Source organism: Plecotus auritus (genome assembly GCF_963455305.1).
Source record: "Plecotus auritus genome assembly, chromosome: 11".
In the NCBI taxonomy this organism is placed as follows: domain Eukaryota; kingdom Metazoa; phylum Chordata; class Mammalia; order Chiroptera; family Vespertilionidae; genus Plecotus; species Plecotus auritus.
In genome coordinates this window covers 15,546,120-15,568,800 of record NC_137777.1, presented here as the reverse complement: position 1 = coordinate 15,568,800, position 22,681 = coordinate 15,546,120, and the positions used below count along the sequence as shown (strand labels likewise).

Genomic DNA, 22,681 nt, shown 5'->3' with positions numbered 1-22,681 from the left:
TCAACTGAACCTGGTCAAAGATGTTTGTCCTCCAAGGTGCATACCCTGCTGTACTAGCTGACCATTTAAATGTCTGTGCTCAAGTCCCCTTGATTTTAAAATTCTGGGTGTGTTTTTTCAAGCATACCTAGAAGATGATCCAATTCCACATATTCTCTCTGAAGATCCACTTAGCTTTCCACCCCTGCAATACCACCATCGCCACTGCTCAAGGAAACTGCAGTTGGTGATGGTTTCTAAAATGTTAACAACTATTTCAAGTAGAAAAATACTCCACACCATAGCAAAAAAGGGGGGGACTAGCACTAGGAAAAGGTGGCTTAAACCCTCACATCCTTAAACAAATGTTTATTAAATGAAATGTTTTTTAATGGGAAAATATTTATTAAATATATTTTGTTCTCAGTGATTTCATTTGTTGCCCACTGCTTGATATTACTTTAATTAACAGTATACACCATAGCCAATAGCTCTCCTGTCCAAGAGAAGTAAACAATGAAAGTTCTTTACAAATGTGACCGTTAAATCCCAAAGGTAATCATTTCTTGAGATATTAGCTGCTGTCCACTCTGTTAGGCAATGCCAGATTTAATCATTCATTCAAAAAAACACACATTTATATCCATCCACTTACAATGGACCACCCACTGGGAACACAGTCCTTCAGGATTAAACCCAAATTGAAAGAACAGCATATGAAGTATTTTAAGCTCTGATCCTTGCCTTCTCTCCAGTCTCTTCTACTGACTCGTTTCAGGTTAAACCTTCTGCTGCAGACTTTCTGAACCACTTCAAGTGAGTTTCTGGACCGTGCACTGACTCTCTTTTACACATGAAAGGTAAAGTTTGGGGGATGGAGACAGGAGTTTTAGTATTAGTCTGATAACACAGATGAGGAAACATGGGCTCAGAGGGTTTAATGACATAAGCTAGAACTTAGTTATTACTTGGCAAGTTTGAGGTCCAAGTCCATCTGGTCCATCACCCTTGCCTCGATTACCTCCCTCTTCATCACACAGTTTAATCAGTTCTTTGTCAATATGTATTGTCAACAAGAAGGTATTAATTGTCCTAGTTACTTTAAAATATAGAGCATATATAAAGAATTTATTAGGTACTTTCTCAGAAAATGTCAATTAAAATCTTAGAATGCATTTTGAATCCTTAAAAACTATAGGTTTTCAATTTTTGGCAATGGCCATGGTTATTTATATATATAACAATTTTTATTTAAAAGTCTGCATAATTTACATCATTTATCTGACATGCCACATTCTTAAATCTTCATTTAGCGATAAGAAGAAAATATGGTAGTTCTTTTTAAATATTAGAATGAGGAAGGTCATTCTAAGTATAGTGCCAATCCCAAGCCATAAAACAAAAAGTAATAAATTCAAATACATTTTTTTAAATCCTGACCAGTAAAACAAGGCACAAACAAGGTTGTAAAACAAAAGACATATAAAGAGCTTCTACAGATCATTAAAAATGAGCAATAGAAAAAGAAACAAAAAAGTCTCTACACAAATGTAAAAGGTCCTCACTGATAAGAAAACTGCAATTAAATCAACAATGGCATATTTTTCACCAAAATATTGGCAAAGATTACCACACACTGAATTGGCAATGATGTTGGAAAGTCTCCCTAGTATATGTCACTTACGTATACTTCCTCTTGAAAGTAAATTTGGTGATGTTTATTAAAATTTAAAATAATCTGACCTTTTGACCAAATAATTCCATTTCTAAAAATTTATCCCAGTGATATATTCAGACATATGGGAAAATGATATATGTACAAAGGTATTTAACATAGTGTTTTTCCTAATGGCAAAATAATTAGGATCAACTTACCCAAAAATATGTACTAGTTAAAGAAATTACAGAACACTTATAAAATGGGATATTATGCAGCCATTAAAATGAATGAGGCAACTATATATTAACAGGTGTGGAAATTATCTTCTAAAAGTAAACTTTCAGGACACGCTTGTGTATTTCATGTTTACACACATATATCCATACATGCATGTGCACACACACACACACAAACACAAAATATTTTATATATACACATATCTACTCTTCTACACAGAATTTTCTGGCAGATTATACAATATACTTGGCAACAGTAGCTGTCTCTGACTAGGGAAAATAGTTAGAAATTTCGTAAGAAACTTTGCACTATCATAATAATAAAAGGCTAATATGCAAATGGTCATCACGCCACGACACCGTAACAACCAAACAGCAGGAGGCTGCGTGCAAGGCAGGTGCAGGTGGGCGGGGACTTGCAGCATCGGTGGGCGGGGACTTGTGCCAGCCTGGGACGTAAGTTTGCCTCCCAGCCCGGTGCTGGGCCGGGGACGTGAGGCTGCCTCCCTGCCCAGCGCCAGGCCAGGGGACGTGAATAGCAATATTAAAATATTTCCTCTAATTAATTCCCTTTTAATTTGCACGAATTTCGTGCACCGGGCTACTAGTTTACATATATTACCTAATAAATAAAGAAGCTTACAAACTGACTTTGGAAAGCACTTTTAAAATTGAATTATTAAAAAAATGTAGAACTGCTCATCTGTTTTAAATATAAGCTAAATTATTACCTTGTTCTATCAGGAAAATTTTTACTTATTATCTTCCTTTATTTGGGAAGGAAATTATCGCTTTGACATTAACAGAAAACCTAAACTGAGATCAAAGAAAAGATAATTTACACATCAAGAAACATAATTTCTAATTTGTTACAAAAACACCCCATCTAAAAGACTGTGATATGCACATAGTAGAAATTCAATAAATATTTACTGAATGAATACCTTTCTATTGATTTCAGTGGATTTGTGTTCCTCTATTTTTTTTCTTAGTACCATACCAAAAAGGAAAAAAAGCCTCACTTGAAAACAGAAACTTTTAAATTATGTTTTTCTTTTAAAAAAAATCATTCTCCATTTTCCCAACAAAATTGGTAAACTACCTCATTAACATTACCACAAGTCAAATCAACATTACTTATTAGGTACCTACTATGCACAGGTATTTAAGGATGCTGTAAAACACAAACTCCAGTAAGTTTATTCTTGCCCTCAAGAAGTTTACAGTCATGAAAAACAACCTAAAAGCCTTAAAAACATTAATCAGTAAAAGGACATTGTAGAACTTGATAGATTGAGTTATCCAAACTAAAAATATTAATGGAACTCATATGAGGGTAAAAAAAGGAATTACTGATCTATTTAGGGATCTATCGATATATAAAAATGCTTCCAAAATTCTAGTATCTCACTCACATGTAAAATGGTATTGTTTGATGGTGATAGAAGAACTTCCTAGGTATGTGGATGTTCAGCTAGGCTTGGAAGACATTGCTAACAATTAAATATAAATAGTTTTCATTCTTCCGGCTCCCAAGGCAAGGGATTACTATAATGCTCTCACCTCCCCCATTAAAAATATCTCAGGCCTGAACCTCTTAATATACAAATATTTATATCTAAATTATATGTATCTTAATATTGTCAATCTATATATTAACTACTAGTAAAGCTTAATTTTTTTCAAATATAAATAGAAATGTAAATGTAAGTTTAAATATTTTTTCCTGTACTCCCATATATCATCTTGTAATGCACACCCCCCACTTTGTATGAATACTTAACATAACATAGAAACTCACAGATCATGCAAAAATATTTTCAGATAGTTCCAATTTTTCACACATCAAACCTTTTTTCTAACATAGTTGTTAAAAGATAGCAGATATGAATTTGAATTTCAGTTTATTTCTCTCTGTCCATGACCTTCTTTCAGAATAGATGTTAACATGAAATTAAATGGATATCACTGAAGAGAAACAAAGGATATAGTATAGTCACAACCAGATATGTGTCCCTTAAAAGTTAATGGGAATAGTAGCCATTGAAGAATACTCGTATTTTTTCTTATATACAGCATGTGAAATTTAATATCCAATATTGATAATATATCACTTAATAAATTGTCAAATTCTTAAAAATGCTTTGCCTCTTGTTATTATGGTTATATATATAGTTTATTCTTTTTCTCATTTTCCTGGCCTACTGTTACTTTGTTACAAGAGACAAAAGCACTTTTAAAGAACATATATAATTAAATTTTGAAATATATTATGTCTTGACCTCCAAATAAGTTATTGTTTAAGTGAAAACAAAAATAATTCTGAAGCCATGTAGGTCATTTTGAGCTATGACCTCTCCCAAGACTAAGTTAGGTAGAAATGCAAATATATATTTAAAATAAATATGAATATACTTTTATCAATGTAAATTCATAGACTGAATACATTTAGATATTTGTTTCTCCCTAAATTGTAAAGATATGAACGCACAATTGTATTACATGTACGTTTATGTGTAACTACCTGAATAGCCAACCCTTTCACAACTTTTTTCTAGTATATTGTTTGAGTAACTCTTAATTTAATATTCAAAAGTTCATTTAAAGTTCTATATATTAGAACAATAAATTAATTTGAAATTATAGTGAATTTCCCAATAAGTGCTATTATTTAGCATACTATAATGAAATAAAAAATACATTCTACATCTAAATATGTGGGTCAAATAAATAAAACTATTTTATTTGAGCATCATTTTGGAAATACTGATTTTATAGCAATATAGTAAAAATATATATTAATATATCTGAATGTCCAGCTCTTGGTATTGTCAGTATATATAGTAAAGTTTGGAACATGCTCAAAAAGCTTTTATAAATAATGCTTTATTCTTCTGTTAGTTGAAATAAGTTACTTTAATCTCTTCATCTTTTTCATTTCCAAGCCTACTAATAAATCACAGTCCCAAAAAGTAGTTCAACCCAGAAATGATCTTTGAAGCAGTTCTTCTTCATTTCAGTTAATATGTGAGAAATACATTTGCTCTTCGTCCTTAAGTATCTTTTGATAAATAGGATTTTTCTCAAACATGTACAAATATTTGACGCATTTATCATAAATTATTTAAAGTAATATTTTTCATTAAATAATGTAATTATAACAGCAGAAAGTTATTTCTTTATACGTGTATTAAAGACTACTGAAGGCCTGGCGGTGTGGCCCAGTGGTTGAGCACGACCTATGAACCAGGAGGTCACGGTTGGATTCCGGTCGGAGCACATGGCTGGGTTGCAGGCTCGATCCCCAGTGTGGGGGTGCAGGAGGTAGCCGATCAATGATCCTCTCTCATCCTTTATGTTTCTATCTCTCTCTCCCTCTCCATTCCTTTCTGAAATCAATAAGAAATGTTTGTTTTTTTTAAATAAACTCGTAGGGAAGAGAAAATACATTTTTTAAAAGACTATTGAATTCAACAACCTGTTTTTTAAATTTACATAATTAGAGGTTAGTGTTTTAGTTCCTTCACAGAGGAATTCTACACTTTCCGTGGTGTGTTTCTGTGGAGAATATGGGAAAGTAAATTTGATAACACACAAAAGAACGGCCCCACTTCGGCATAGAAACTGTCCTAAGTTCATCTTTTAGTGAAAATTCAAGTAAAAAGAAAAAAGTTGAGTTTGGGAAAAACATAAAAAGGTTACACATCTTCTGCACAATCTCTTTCTCACCGTAACTGAGAAATCAAATCACCGCAAAGCATTTGAAAGCAAACCTGTAGAAACAAATCACTTCGCTGGAGACCAACGAGCAAGCAGCGCCCAGCTCTAGCTGGACAGCTCCTGGTGCTGAAGTTACCGCCGCGAGCGGACGCCTGGCCGCCGCTGTCCCGCTCCCCCCGCGGCCAGACCCCGGCAGCCAGGCTGTGAGTGTGAATGGAACTTCACACGTAGGAAGCATCCCAAACTGCAGTCATGGTAGGAACCGGAGTCTCTTCAGAGTCTCTTACGGATTAAACAGATTTACTAGTTGCAAACAGGAAGAGCAGCCGAGCGCAGGGTGTTGGAGCCCGCCGCGGGGGAGAGGTTGAAGATGGCGACGGCCGCACACCCACCCGAGGCACCCAGAGCACAGGCCCCTCGCCCGCGCCGCCGCCCTCCTGCCCTCGGCGACCGTGGGCAACTCCGCTTTTCCCAGCGCTGGGGGCAGAGCCGCCCTGCGGCAGCGCGGGACAGGGCCCACGGCGCCCGCGTCCCCGCCCGTCTCCGCGGGTCCGGCTCGGGCACCTGTGCACGGCCATATTGGATCCGTCGCCCCAGTCCCGGCTCCGCGCGGGGGCGGCGGCCAGGAAGGCGCGCGGAGCCGGGTTCAGCCCCTACCCGGGCCGGCCCCGGAGCCGAGCCTGCCCGCGGGGAACTCAGGACGCTCGGGAAAATGACCACGTCCAAAGTCTCGCCACCCTCGCCTCCGCCGGCCTCGGCGCCCTCCCTCCCCGACACACAGCCCCGCGCTAACACCCCGAAAGCAGCCCGGCCGGCGGCAGCCTCGTGGCCCGGGCGCAGCCGGCGGGAGGGAGGGCGGCGATCCCGGACGCGCAGGCGGCCGCGGGGCAGCCGCCGTGGGGGCGGAGGGCAGGGAGGGAGGCGGGAAGATGGAGCTGGGTTCTTACTTGAGCACCGACTGCTCCTTCTCCTCTTCTTTCTTCTGCCGATCCATGACAGCCAGGATGATCTTCCTCTCCTCCTCCGTGAGGTGGCTGAGGTCGGGCATCTCGGGCTGCGGAGGCGGCTGGGAGGCCGCCGGGGTGGGAGCCAGGCGGCCCCGCGGCCCGACCGGAGCCGACATGTTTGGCTGAGCCTGACCGCCCTAGGGACGCGGGGAGGCCACTCCGCTGGCGGTGGCGGCACCCGCGCGGGCGGCTGGGGCAGCCTCCGGCGCCGGGACAAATACATACAAATCAATGGCCTTCAATCCGAGGCGACAGCCCCCCGCCCCCGAGAAAGAAAGAGCGGGGGGAGGGGAGGGCGGGCGCAGGGGGAGGGAGGCTGGGGAGCGCGCTCCGGGAAACGTCTCTCCAGCCTCCGGGGGCGCAGGGCTGCAAGTGAGCGGCTCGGGTGAGAGGAGCGCGGGAGGCCGGGCCGGACGCGGCGTGCGCGGGGCGGCGGGGAGGGCGAGGAGTAAGGTGGCGGGGACTAAGGGTGGGGTGACTGGAGGGAGCGGGCGCGAGGGCGGCGCGCGAGTGTGTCCGGCCGCGGCGGGGGCGGGGGGCGCGCGCCCCTCGGAGGGGAAAGAGGCGGCCGCGAGCCAGCAGCCCGGGGAGTCCCCGCCACTCGCCCCGAGCGCCGGGAGGCAGCGAGCCGCCGGGGCGCCAAGGCGAGAGCGGAGGGTGGAGGGGGCGCAGGGGCTGGTTTCTCAGGGGAGCCGCGGGGCCGGGGACCCTCGGGGCTAGAGCAGAGAAGCGAAAGCGGAGGAGGGACGACCAGGGCTAGCGCCGGACAGTCCTGGGGCCAGGGCCTCTCGGCCGCCCACGCCCGGGCCCCAGCGAACTCGGACGCTTCGCCGAGTCGGGTGCCTCTCCACCCACATCACGCGCGGTCCGAGGTCCCTCCGCTGCCGCCGCCCCCTAAGTCCGTGGAGTCGGCGCCGGGGCCGCTCGCTCCCTACGCCGCCGCCGCCGCCCGCGCCGCCTCCTCCCTCCGCCTCCCGGCTCCTCCCGCGGGGCCCGCGTCACCTCCCGGCAGCCAGGCCCAGGCCCCACGGGCGCCCCGCGGGAGGCGGCCACCCCTCCCGAGTGCGATCTGTGGCTGGGGCCCGGCAGGAAGAGGCTGGGAGGGAAGGGGGTAGGGCTGAGGGCCGAGGTGTGGAGAAAGTGAAGCGGGAGGGGGCGTCCGAGGGGGGCGGCGGCGAGCTGGATGGGGGCGCCCAGTGGGTCAAGTCGGGAGGTAAAGGAGTGGGGACGAGGGGTTGGGGGGATAGCAGATCCGGAGATGGGGTGTAACAGGGAAGTAAGGGCGCCCACAGTTTTGGAAAAGAGGGAACAATGGGGGAGGAGAGCGCCCTGGTGTCGGGCTGGAGGTTAAAGTGTGAGCTGAGCGCGTGGAGGGGGTCCTGGAGGGAGGGAGAGCGCAGTTCGGGGAGGTCCTGGATGTCAGGGTTGGAAGTTGTATGGGGTTACTTGGGTGGAGAGCAAGGCTGAGGTGTGAGCGAGCAGGAAGCTCAGGTGATGTCAAAGACCTGGTGCCCGACGGGGGGGGGGGGGGGGGGGGGAGGGAATGAGGAAGTTCTGGAAAACAGGGCGGAGGGCGGAGGGCGGAGGGCGGAGGGCGGAGGGCGGGGGGCGGGGGGCGGGAGGGGGGATGCCCGGAGAGGTACTGAAGGGAAGACATAGAGACGTGGGGAAGTGGGGATTGGAGATTTAGGATTTGCCCGGGAGAGGTAGGCTGTGAGGGTACAAGGGCTGAGGATCACCGGGGGCTGAGTGTGAGCTGGCGCTTGGGCCAAGGGCTTCGGTCTGTGGCCCCTTTAGGCGAGCTCAGTCTAGAGAGGAGACAGAAGCTAGGGGACCGGGTTAGAGTCTGGTTTTCAAAGCACAGAGATGCATGGGTTCCGGAAAGAGATCCAGGGCATCTGGAAAAGCAGCTCCCGGAGAAGGTAGTGGGACTGGGTGCCGCCCCACCACCCTCTGGATGGGGCGGGGCAGGGCAGGGAGCAGGCTGAGAAGGGTAGAGGTGAGGATGGGGTGGACCTGGCTGGGGATGGGTCGCCAGGGATCACCTCCTCTCCTGGGTGCTCTCAGGAAGCGCAGTAGATGACAGAGTTGGGGGTGAGGGGTGGAGGTTAGTATATGTACACACCCCTACCCCGCCTTCCACACTGGCCTGTTACAGTGCCAGGCCAGATTATGGTCTGATGAGTAATGTAAGGCCTTTAGGGTTTATATTATATTTACCTTCTTGATGTGTAGTCAGTTCTGTCCCTCCTCCCTCTGTTCCCCAGGTACCATCTGACTAGCTCCCAATTTAAGAGCTGGGAACAGACAAAGCAGCCCTAGAGTCTCTTGTGATTTCTAAGCTTAAATTTCTATGTTTTTGTTCTCCCATGCCTTATAACTGGGAAGAGGGAAAAGTTTATTTAAGTGCTTATTTTATTTTATTATTACTCACTGGATTCAAATCAAACTCATACTCCACATAATTCCATTTTCATCTTTTTGGAGCTGAGCATATTAGATGATACCATATGAACTCAATTTATTTAATTTTGTTTTAGAGTTAGAAATTTTTTTTAAATATTTTGTATTCTTTTATTTTACTTTTTTAAATATATTTTTATTGATTTTTTAGAGAGAGGAAGGGAGAGGTATAGAGAGTTAGAAACATTGATCAGCTGCCTCCTGCACACCGCCTACTGGGGATGTGCCTGCATCCAAGGTACATGCCCTTGACTGGAATCGAACCCGGGACCCTTCAGTCCGCAGGCCGTCGCTCTATCCACTGAGCCAAACCGGTTAGGGCTGTATTCTTTTATTTTAGAGAGAAAGGGAGGGAGAGAGATAGAGGGAGAAATATCACTCAGCTGTTCTGACCAGAAATCGAACTGGCGACCTTTTCGATCATGGGATGACACTCAACCAACTGAGCCACATCCGCCAGGGTAGAGTTAGAAAATTTTTATAAATCTCTAATCCAACCTCATCGTCCTGTTGGAAATTGGGTACTAAAATCAGCCAGCTAGTAAATGGCAGCACTGCATCTAGAATCTAGATTTTTTTAAAAATATATTTGTGTTGATTTCAGAGAGGAAAGAAGAGGGAGAGAGAGAAACATCAATAATGAGAGTGAATCATCGATGGGCTGCCTCCTGCACGCCCCACACTGGGTACTGAGCCCGCAACCCAGGCATGTGCCTGAATGGAGAATTGAACCATGACCTCCTGGTTCATAGATTGATGCTCAACCACTGAGCCACACCGGATGGGTAGAACCTAGATATTTTTTTTACTCCAGCTTGAAACCATAGGGGGTTTCAACCCTAGCTGCACATTAAAATTACTTGAGTAAAAAAAAAAATTTACCCGAGTCACTTTTAAAATACCACCTGGATCCAACCCTAGATCAAATCTCAGGTTAGGACCCTTGTCATGGGTATATTCTTAAAATTTCCAAGTGACTAAAGTATAGTGAAGGCTGAGAACACCATGTGCATTGCAGAATAGATCATGGAGGAGAAACGGGCAAGCACAAAGAACACTTTTAGGGAGGCTGAGCTTTTTTTTTAACCTAAAATTGAAATGTTGGGTTTTCTAATAGTCACACTTTCCTTCCCACTAATAGTCAATGACAAGTACCAGTAAGTACGCATACCTATGACTTTAGCCTAGGAAACCCTTTGTGCCACTAAAATATCTGAGAGCTCCTTTAAAAAGGAGGAGAGCAGAACTAAAAATAATCAAACGGATAGGTGGAATGTTCTACCTTATTCAACTATTTCTGAGCCAGACTTAAAGTAACACTACCTCCATTCCCCAGCCAACTATCAACCCAAGCAGAAACAGAAGTCAGAATACACATCCTACTCTGAGGCTGAAACTCTGAGATTAAAATAGCATGGTTATTCCGAGTACATAAAATGTGAACTTAAAAGTGGTTGTGCAAACTGGACAGTTTTGGCTTCCTTTACAGTAGAGAGTCATATCCTAGGCCTTGCACTGTGTTCTACCAGTCGCACAGCCTGGCGTGCCTGCAGCTGTCTGTTTGCACCCCTACTGGCTCTCACTCGTCTGGCGAAAGTGCCAGCATTTGAAATGCCATGTGCATGAGCAGGTATTCCTGGGACATCTGACTTCTTCTAGGACTGAGGCAGAAATGCATAAGCTTACTACTATTACTGTGTTTCCTTTTTACATTTCTTTACTACAACTATTTGTGTCTTTCCTATTAAAGGGAATCCTTAGGAGTAAATATATCTTAAAATCTTCATACACCTTCTCAAAATAAAAACTTCCATATCACATAGATAGACTGCCACACAGAGTGCGGGCCTGTGCGGCTCGGTTGGAGTGCTGTCCCTATACTGAAAGGTCTTGGGTTCAATTCCCTATCAGGATACGTGCTTCAGTTGCCAGTTCAGCCTCTGGTTGGGGTGTATCCCAGAGGCAACCAATCTCTCTCTCTCAAGTCAATAAACATATCCTCCCTGACCAGGAATCAAACCGAGATCTTTTGGTTCATAGGTGGATGTTCAACCACTGAGCCACACTGGCTGGGCCAAAATATCTATCTTTAGATCTTAGTACAATATGGACCTTAGAGATGTATTGTTTGTTCTGGTTTGCTATTTTACCCAAAATATTTATCACATCTCTCTGTGTCCTGTATGGCATTATGGTTTTACTTGGGCATGTCCCTCAAATATATAGACACATTTGAACTTAAAACTACATTGTTCTTATTTAACTTTGTAAGTCACTGGCCATCTTCATTGAATTCTCAAGGTCTTGACGGGCCATAGACTAATTCCAAAATACAAATCCTTCAGTTCCTATAGGAGCACCGGCTTCTGAAACCTGTGAGTCTGTAGACCAGTGGTTCTCAACCTTTCTAATGCCGCGACCCTTTAATACAGTTCCTCATGTTGTGGTGACCCCCAACCATAAAATTACTTTCGTTGCTACTTCATAACTGTAATTTTGCTACTGTTAATGAATCGTAATGTAAATATCTGTGTTTTCCAGTGGTCTTAGGCTCTACAGCAGCGGTTCTCAACCTGTGGGTCGCGACCCACAGGTTGAGAACCACTAGCAGGGTCGGCTAAGACCATTGGAAAACACAGATATTTACATTACGATTCATAACAATAGCAAAATTACAGTTACGAAGTAGCAACAAAAATGATTTTATGGATGGGAGTCACCACAACATGTGGAACTGTATTAAAGGGTCGCGGCATTAGAAAGGTTGAGAACCACTGCTGTAGACTTTCGCTTTTACAAGAGTAAGGGCTACTTACTGGTAATTTCTAAAGTGAGTTATAGGAGGCATATCTAAACTAAAACAGTCACATCACCCCCTGACCAGTGGTTCTCAGTGGTTAGGCATATCTAAACTAAAACAGTCACATCACCCCCTGACCAGTGGTTAGAGCATCAGCTGGCGCACTGAAGGGCCTCGAGTTTGATTCTCAGTCAAGAGCACGTACCTGGGTTGCAGGTTCCACCCCTGGCCCTGGTCAAGGTTTGGGCAGGAGGCAACCAAAAGATGTGTCTCTCCCACATCGATTGGAGAGAAACCAATCGATGTTTCTCTTTCTCTCTTCTCCCTCTTTCTCTCTCTCCCTTCTCCCTCCCTTCCTCTCTCTCTAAAAAGCAATGGAAAAAAATATCCTCAGGTGAGGATTAAAATTTTTTAAATAGTCACATCACTAGAATTTACGGAGGACTCAGTACTCTGCTTAGTTATCTGGCTGGCTCACAATGCTTGGAATCAGTATGGCTCTTCTGCACACACATATGCATAGATGGTTGGCATTCCTACACTTTTTCCTAACAGATCTCTCTGCTTCTTTCCTTACAGCTCTATAGTCTTTTCCCAACACAGCATGAAGAGCTACTGTCTAGAACACTCTTCAATATGATATTCACTTGGCTCACTCTTCAAATTTTTGCTCAGTTATCCATCCTATTTAATTACTCCAGACTGCCCCCACCCACTCCCTGGTCACTCCAATCTCCTTTACCTTACCTATCCTTTTCCTTTTTTCATAGCACTTACCACTTACTATGTTTATCATTGATCGTCACCTTCCCCCTACTAGAATATAAGCAGGTGGACAGAGCAGGATTTTTACTAATGTACGCCCAAGCAACTAAAACAGAATATATCACATGATAGGTGTTCTAGCAAATACTTGTTGAATGAATTTCTGGGGAGAGGATGTGTCATCATTATTGGTTAGACAGGAGAAAGAGAAAAAATCATACTGGAAAGGGAAACCGGCACAGAGAATTAAAATCGAAACTCTCATGTGGGATTCAGCTCCTGCCTACCTCTAGCCTTATCTCCAGTCCAGACTACCAACACATCTCCCTCTTCAACTACTGAATGTGTGCTTTCTTATCTCTCTGATTTTCTATTCCCTCAGCTTAGATCACCTTACCTACTCTCACATAACTCAGTTAACTTCTTTGTCTTCACCATATGCTCCTCCTCCCTTTCTCCTTTTACCTGTATGCCATAGTCACGGTACATACATTGCTTCCAGATAGCGCTTATCACCCAGCATTGTAGCCAATTATTTCATTGTCCCCTCAACTAGATCAAGAAATCTTTAAGGGCAGGTCAAGGAATAGGCCTTTTACTCTCGTTTCCCCAGAGCCAATCAAACTGTCATATATTATAGGGACTCAATAAATATATGCTGCACAGTTACATGAACAGTCACAAAATAATGAGAAAATTACTGTTTTTGGAGTGTGAAGAGAGGGAGGCAGGGAAATAAAGCAAGAAATAAAGCTGGAGAAATAGGTTGTGGCAAAATTATGTTACCACCTTATATGCTGTGCTAAAGAATTTGAACTTGTCCTCTAGTCACTAGACAGGCAGTGGAGGTTTGCTTAGCCGGAGAACAGACATGATCAGCTGTGCTATTCAGGACAATAGCCTGCCTTTGGTTCCTCATCCATATCCAAAACACCTGCTAAAGGAATTACTGAAAGGACACAGATGTGCATGGTGTAGGCTTGAAGACACAAATAGCAGAATTTTTTACTTCCTGTCTTCAGAATTCTATTTTGCTCAGTAGGTTATAATAGCATGATAATGAGGTCAAGGTCATGGTTTAGATCCCTGGGTGAGTCACCGTGCAATGGCCACAGCTGACTGTTAATCTTTGCCAGTTGTCAGATGATAACATGTTATTTCTCAACCAGGAACTGGGTGGAAGAATATGACTGGTTCATCAAAAGTTAATCAGTGTTATTGGAAAAGCAACTCAAAGTGCTTAGCTATGGTTATAGGACCATACTGTCATTTTAAATTAAAATAACTATTTTATTAGTGATAACAAAAGAGCACAGCATTGGAGAAAGTATACATTGTTTGTTCCTAGAAAATAAGCTAGAGGTTTAATTATTGGGATTTGAAGCCAAGAAGTAATGAAAAATTTAGTGGATGTTACTGTAGATAAGCTTTATTAATTACTTCTTGTGTATTTAGCAATTAGGAGGTTATTTCTTATTATGTCATAAAAATCATAGAGCCATTTATATTAAAAGGATCTGGGAAAACCATATTCTAATCATCTTTCATTTATAGCATTATAAAGTTATTTCTATTTTTGTTCCCTCCTAGCAATCAGTGAGCACATCTTTAAAGTGAAATAGGACAATATTAGAAGTTGGGACATATAGGCATAACTGATGTTACTAATTACATCTTCATGTTAATTACAACTCTGAACACTACATAAGTTTAAAAAAAAAAAAAACTGGCCAGTGTGGCTCAGTTGTTTGGGCATAGTTCTGTGGACTAAAAGGTTTCCTGGTCAGGCATAGGGCACGTGCCCGGTTTCCGCTGGATCCCCCGGTGGTGGTGGGGGGGGGGAGGGGAGCCTGCAGGAAGTAGCCAATCAGTGTTCTCTCACATCGATATTTCTTTTTCTTTCTCTCCCTCCCTCTCTCTTTAAAAATCAATTAAAAATATTTAAAAACAAAAAAGTTAATTTTAAGGTATCAGAAATAAATTAAAAACCACTAATGAACAAATGGATTAAATGTCAATAAAATAGCAACAGCTGCTAATATCATAAAAGACCATCAACCAGGCATTATGTGCTTCCTGGTAGAAGAACAAAACACAACCTGTGAAGTTCTCTTGCCAAAAAAAATAAATAAAAACTTATTTGAACATCTAGATCCACCTACCAATTTATGGGAAATACTGAGAACAGAGGACCACATCAAACTGCACCACGGGACTGCCATCTATGGAACACTCTACAAAACATGCTATGGGACAAGTCCTAATTTTTCCAACAAATATATTAGCAAGGAAAAATTAAAGAGATGGAAGGAGGAATCTATACTTTAAATGAAACTTAAAAGACATCCACTAAACACAAGGATTCATGGACCTCATTTGGACCTTGATTTTTTAAAGAAAAAAGATGGAAAAATTATAAGAGAACTGGAAATTTGGACAGTAACTATGTACTTGATGATAATCGGAAATTATTGTTTTCTTAGGTTAATAATGATATTGTGATGATGCTAAAACAAAGAATCCTTAGTAACATACAGAAATACCCATGGATGAGATTATATAATGTCTGAGATTTAATTTACTTCAAAACACTATAGATATGGGTATGAATGGGGCAAAACTGGTCATAGTAAAAGTTCTTCATAATGAAAGTTTTTAGAAAGAGAATAAGTTTCTGACTTCCACTCTGGCTGCCTTTCACTAAACTAGGAAATCAGCAAACTCAGCCCTTTATCAGGCATTCACTATTTGATAACTTGTTAGCTGCTGTCACATTTTTTACCACCTTCTCACACCATCCTATGAAGAATAAGTATAATTTTATTCAGGTGAGGGGTATTTTGAACAAAGGAGAGATTGAATTTCAAGGCAAATTTTCAGATCTAGGTCTCCTGGCTCCTTGTCCAATATCCATGCCACTATACACAATTGCTTTAAATAGTTACATGAATATATTCTGTTTCCCTGACTAAATATGAATACACTTTTACTTTAGTGTCTGGCATATAATAGCTATCATAATATAGTTATATGTAACCCTATCTGCTCCCTAATAACTATCATACTTAAAATGTGAAAAAACAATTATAACAGAAACTGGTGTTTAGTTGTGTTCCAGCTTGCTTGACGCTCTCCCGTTGGCCCAGGGCAGTCATTTAATCTGTTGATCATGTGTAATTACTAATTGCAACTCCTTTCACTCTCAAAAGTATTCCAGTTTGCACCTCAAATTTTATGGTCATGCTATTTTCAGTATAATATGAATTAGGCTCAAATGAGCAATATGCAACGGGTATAGGAAATCTATAAAATTCAAACAGTATGTTCCTAGAGTAAAGGTTCATGTCATAACCATCCTGTATTTCCATACTACATGCTAGACATTTAATAAATTTGGTTGAGCCCAGCCAGCGTGCCTCAGTAGTTGAGCATCAACCAGGAGGTCACAGTTTGATTTCAGGTTGGGACACATGCCTGGCTTGTGGGCTCAATCCCTGGTGGGGGGCAGCCAATCAATGATTCTCTCTCATCATTGATGTTTCTATTTCTCTCTCCCTCTCCCTTTGTCTCTCTGAAATCAATAAAAAAAAAATATTTAAAAACAAAAATAAATTTTGTTGAAATAGAATTAATGAATTCTTCATTAGAAAAGAGTAAATTACTCTTGATCCCAGCTGGAACCCAGAATTAACTAAACGGAATATCAAGCCCATCTTCTAGTGAAGATTCATGGCAAAAATGGATCAAACTGCCTACGATTTATAAGACAAGCACAATAATCAATATAGACATTATTTACATAGGCTGACAAAGTGCAAGAAGAAAAAGTCATAGCAAGCTTCCCAACTATAAGAAAAGGTGATAGTTGTTTATTTGAAAGCATGTGGGAGGTGATTGTAGTAGTCTCAGCCAAAAATCTAATCACTTAGGACTAGCCTGCAATCCAAGATTTTGCACAAATTTGTGCTTTCAGCAACGAAGGGTGGGCTTATCTTCTACAATGTGAACTGGCCGCTGTATATACTTCAAATGTCTCCCTCTGCCCATGAGGATCGTTTTAGTCTTATCTAGATGGTGCCTGATCCAATTGCTTTCATCCATGTTCTTTACTCTGCCAGACAGAGTGAAATTCAAGAAACCACATCCTAGATCTGATGAAAGGAGATGCAAAGCTTGCTATCAGCTGTGTAGTGATGGTACTGCATCCCTAATTACTTCACTATCTCTGATTAGTGTCATATAACACTAAACTGAAAGGGAGATAGAAAAGAGTCCTGTCATTTCCCACGAAGGAAAGGTGAGGAAAAGATTAGCAAAAGATATCAAGAATAATCCAAATTTATTAGTCTTTACTTAATCAAAGGAGATTTATGTCATCCAAATACCAGAGAGAGAGAAATAAGTGTATCATGTTATTGGCTGGATATTTTGTGGGGTACCTAGTATATACAGAGAAAGTGTCACCATGCTCATAATTTTGGGAAAGTCATTCAACTTCGGGGGCTTTGGTGTTCCTCTTGTAAAGTTAACTACCATTATCTAATACTCACTTCTGAAACATTCAAACAGTAAGCACGTATTGGGAACTATTGAGAAGACATAACTGTGTAAGAAATAATGTCTATCTCAAAAAAGTTCAGTCTAGTAATAGAGACATACAAATACTTATAATCCATTGTGGTACATGCTACAAGAGATGTATCTATAAAATTCAGTGGGCGTGCAAAGAGGATAAGCCTAACTCTTATGAGAAACCATAGTAAGAAAAAAAATTTTTTAATATTTTTTATTGCTTTCAGAGAGGGAGAGAGAGAAACATCAATGATGAGAGAGAATCACAGATCACCTGCTTCCTGCACGCCCCCCACTGGGAATCCAGCCGGCAACCTGGGCATGTTCCTTGACTGGGAATCAAACCATGACCTCCTGAGTCATAGGTCGATGCTCAACCACTGAGCCACGCCCAGAAAGGCTCGGTCTAAATTTTTTATTTCCTTTGGATCTTCCAAAGTGTTTTCCCTCAAGTGATATCAGAGGAAACATATTCTACTCATTTATTTCACAACTGTTCCCTTTACCTATTGTTTCTCTATTAGAATCCAAGAAGCTCTTGAAAACAGGACTTATTATTGACAGTCTTCATCCTTTGCAAGTGGAAGTGATGACAGACCCACCATTTTGACAAATATTTTGCTATTTCTATACAAAATATTTTATTAATGAAAACCAAACATTATGTGTTTTACTGAAATGTTATAACTTGAAATTTGGGTATCTAATATATATCTAATAAAGCCTTCACAGTGCAACTGTTGTTGATAGATTTGAAGCTGCCTGGTATTTTAATTTTTAATTCACATTTTTAATTCAAATATAACTGATCTGAAAAATTCTCCTTGAATCACTTCAAAAGAAAGCAAGTCCAGCTGTCTAATTATGACACAATATTTTATTTATAAATGGAGATCATTAGCACACACCTAATGCCTTTTTCTCTGTTAAATGTAATAATGCTAAATGAAATGAGCTTTATAAAGTTAAATTCACCAGAGCAACATAGCAAAGTATAGAGGTAAGAATTATTAACGTGTTAAGAAAAAACTCATTTCTAAAAATTGATTCAATAAACAATAAGTATGCAAATAACCACTGCAGTTTCTCTTTTTCAAACCTTAAAAACATGCATTCCTAGGTAATGTTCCTAATGCTTGTTCTGTCTTTCCCACTGGATAATGAACGGTACGTGAAAAGCCTTCTTATTATTTTTCACCTATCATCTAACATAGTGCCTTCTATCCCACTGAATATCTGTTGAATTTAATTTAAAATCACTAAGCCCTGCCAATAAGTCAACAATTGATAGGCAATGCTTTGACTCTAAAATCCTGACACTTGAAAGAAAAATGTGATTTTCTTCATTTAAAATGTTGAGAAATGTTTGGCCCTAGCTGGTTTGGCTCAGTGGATAGAGCGTCGGCCTGCGGACTGAAGGGTCCCAGGTTCGATTCCGGTCAAGGGCATGTACCTTGGTTGCGGGCACATCCCCAGTGGGGAGTGTGCAGGAGGCAGCTGATCGATGTTTCTCTCTCATCGATGTTTCTAACTCTCTATCCCTTTCCCTTCCTCTCTGTAAAAAATCAATAAAATATATTAAAAAAAAAAAAAAAAAGAGAGAGAGAGAGAGAAATGTTTGCCCGTACAGTTTGGCTCAGTGGTTGACCTATGAACCAGGAGATCACCAGTTTGATTCCTAGTCAGGGCACAACCCCAGTTGGGGCCATGCAAGAGGCAGCTGATCAATGATTCTCTCTCATCACTGAAGTTTCTATCTCTCTCTCCCTCTCCCTCTCTCAATGAAAATATATTTTAAAAATAAATAAATAAATAAATAAAATGTTGAGGAATATTTATTTCCTTTTCTTTTTAGCTTTATTGTTAACATAAGTATTGAAAATTTTTAAATATTATCTGGCTAGGTGAACTGATGAAACATCACTTTTCCAAATTCTAGCTCACCTTTATTTTAATTTTAATTTCTTTTAATTTAATTTCCTTTTTTAAAAATATGTTTTTATTGATTTTAGAGAGAGAAGAATAGAGAGAAACATCCATGAGAGAGAAACAAATTGATTGGCTGCCTTCTGCATGCACCCCTCCCCCCCCCCCCCCCCCACACACACACACACACTAGAGATCGACCCTGCAACCTGGCAACCCGGGCATGTACCCTGACCAGGAATCAAACTAGTACTCTCTTGATTCATGGTTCAACACTCAACCACTGAGCCAAATTATCTGGGCTTAATTTTATTTTTTATAGAAAAAAGGAAAAGTGATTAAACTCTTTCCTAGCTCAGAGTATAGAAGGTCATAATTTTCTGCTACAAGGTTACTAATTTTTTTCCTTCTTCATTCCATATGTGTTTCTAGGAAAGAACTACTCAATTGTTACTGTGCATGTGTTATAATGATATGATTAAAGTCATTTTGTAATGATGACTATAATAACCCTTTATATCATTTGCCCACAGACTCAATAAGTTGGCAGTTTTATCTTCAGACAGAAATGTTTGGATAACTCATTGTGTGAATTGTAAAAATCCAATAATCCACTATGGATAAGGTAGGTATGTATCTCAGGCTAGAAGTGCATGAGAAGACTAGTTAGTCTGAGACATTTAAATCAGGCTCCTAAATCCTGGTCCAAGAATGACATGAAATGGCTCTTTTGTAATGGCAAATGAGATGCCCTGTTATATAGAGGCAGGGAGATGAAAGGAAAGGGAACCATATTTGTAAAATTGATCTAATCTTTTAAGGTTGCTGTATGATTATAATTATCTCATCAAAAACATACTTTTATGATTTTCTTTAATATTTTGTTCTATCTTAATATTTAGTAAAATTTTCAAAGTGGCCACCTATTTATTCTGTTCTAAGGAGAACCAAGGGTGGATCTGTGGTTCATGTTTGGACCAGAGTTTGTCACCCAGCATAATTCAAAGTGGGAGAGTAAAAGTCTTCGCAAGGGAAGATGAAAATGGAGGTGAGAGAATTAGGGTCATTTACTTGGCTTTTCCTCCTAGAGATTTTCCTTCAAGAATTTTCACTGAATGAACTTCAGATGGTTTTGTGTTTCAGCTTTTATAAGAAAAGGGCATGGCGTTGTGACACAGCATATGATATTTTTACCAAGTTTATAAGATTACTCTTAAAAAATGTCAACTTGTGTGGTTTCCCTAAGAGGCAGAGATAGTGAAATAATGAGGAAAATCTCAGCAAAACAAGACTAAAGACCTGGGAAGATCTTTGGCTATTTCCATCATCATCAATTTAATTATAGATCCCCATGGTGCCTGATGATTACTTCTACTCCACATTGTACTGTGCTGGGCTGGTACAAAGATAATGATTTCAAGTATTTAGTAATAATTGGGAGTATGAGATTTAGTAGAGTTGAAATAACATTGAGCGATAGAAAAAGAAGAAAGCTTAGAGGAGTTAAAAATAAAAGAAAAATAGCATTGAGATCAGGGGGAATTGTGGGTTGGGTCTTTACAAATACAGTTGGAAAAAATGATATAAGAAATGACTGGAGTGAAAAAAATCTTAATGTATATAAAATGTTCCTGCATTTGAAGGGAAGAGATTATACTCAGGAGGTACGTAAAGGATGGAGAAATACGGTTCTCATTAGCTTCAACCAACCAATTAACTGTGTTGCCCAGAGCATTTCTATCAATCCTTCTAGGCCCGTAGGCTAGAAAAAATGAGAACTACCTTTGATTCTTTTCTCTACTGGGTGTCCTCTGCTGTATCTGTACTATCCCTAAATACTATTTTAACCATTTTCTCTACTTTCACTTTTTTCTTTCCTTCTTCACTGCTCTTACCCTAATATAGACCACCCTACTTCAATCTATATTGTATACTAGAGGCCCAATGCACAAAATTCAAGCAAGGGGCTCGGCCCTCACAGCCTCAGCTGGCCCTTGCAGCCCCGGCTTCGTCTGGAAGGTCATTTGGACAGTCGTCCAGAATGTTGTCTGGATGGTCATTTGGCTGTTCAGTCTAATTAGCATATTGGCTCTTTATTATATAGGATGGTTATCAGATTAATATTTCTAATAATTATTTTTATCATATCATTACTCAGCCTCTCAAGAATCTTCATTGCCTTGAGTATCAAGGCCAAGCTTCTCTTTCTGAGAAATAAGAGCCCTCCACAGTTCAGCTCTATTCTACTTGTATAAATTTTGTTTCCCAGTACTGCCTAAAACGTACACTCATTTCAGATAGGGACATCTATCTAGACATTTCTTCCACAAGCCAAGCACATTTGCTTTAATGCCTATGCAAGTGTCAGTATATTGCTGAAATGACCCTGCTGCTTTCCTCTCTAAATTGTCTCATATTCAGTTCAGTTCAAATCTCATCGAAAATGAGGTATTTTCCAGTTACTCTAGCTTTTACAACACAGATGTCTTCTATTACTGAAATAATTCTATCCTTAGAGTGAGTGCAGATAAAAACTATTTTGTTTTTTAATGCTTTACCAGGAAGATTGTAAGCTACTTAGGTCGTAGGTCATGTTTTTAACTCCTTTTTTCTCCAATAGTGTATAAAATGAGTGAGGCCTTTGTTTACTCCTAATGCTTTGACTCATAGAAAAACTTAAATTTAAATTTGAATATAATGGGGAGCATTTGAGATCTTGCTCCCCTGGTCCATTTGGCTTAAATAAATTTTTCTGTTTTTAATTTTCACCAGATGATATTTTTCTAGAAAGAAAGGAAGGGAGGAGGAGGGGAAAAGAAAGAGAAATATCAAGAGAAAGGCACATTGATTGGTTGCCTCCCACATGCACCCTGACCAATGCTGGGGAACCTGCAACCAAGGTACGTGCTCAATTTTGTTTCTGAGAAATTTATATCATGTGATTAAGTAAGAGTATTATCCTGCCTAAGCAGAGGGAAGGAGTGGGAGTGAAATAAATTATACTCCAAAAGTCAAATATTTCCTCCATAACTGTTCTTTAAAGACAGATTGTGAACAGTTAAATCCTAATGTACAAAAGAGAAGTGTGCAAATAACCAATCTTTTCTTAATTAAATACCAAATTGACTTGTAATTTTTATGAAGCAATGATTTTTCATTAGTAACCTACCAATTCATTATCTATATATATAAAATCCTAATATGCAAAGTGTCCCCTCAGGAGTTCGACCGACCAGAGTTCAATCACTTGCTATGGCATGTGCTGACCACCAGGGGGTGGTGCGGAACCAAGGGAGGCCCCGGCTAGCAGCTGGCAGCCAGCAGCCACTAGGGACCCTACCCATGCACGAATTTCGTGCACTGGGCCTCTAGTTATAAATAAAGCTGAGAATTTGATGAAAATTTCAAATGACTACACTAATTGTTATTAGTATATTTCTTAATATCTTCTCAGATTTTAACTCATTTTAAATTAAAACGTTTTTGTCTTCAAAATATTAATATACTTTCCATAATTATATACCTGGAAATATAAATTTGTTGATTCCTTAAG

General features: G+C 40.9%; 1 protein-coding gene across 27 annotated transcripts in view; it reads right to left on the bottom strand.

Annotated features, from left to right (window-relative positions):
• The window catches only part of RIMS2 (regulating synaptic membrane exocytosis 2), a 366,091-nt gene extending 358,556 nt beyond the window's left edge, over window positions 1–7,535 (bottom strand). For 18 of the 27 annotated variants that reach the window (XM_080646620.1, XM_080646621.1, XM_080646622.1 and 15 more), the window contains exon 1: window positions 6,543–6,844. In XM_080646620.1, the coding sequence (XP_080502746.1) occupies window positions 6,543–6,718 (176 nt within the window). In that variant the 5' untranslated portion in view covers window positions 6,719–6,844. Of the gene's footprint in view, window positions 1–6,542 lie in introns of all 27 variants that reach the window. The other 9 variants (XM_080646603.1, XM_080646604.1, XM_080646605.1 and 6 more) reach the window with 2 other exon arrangements.
• Between the last annotated feature and the right edge of the window lie 15,146 nt (window positions 7,536–22,681).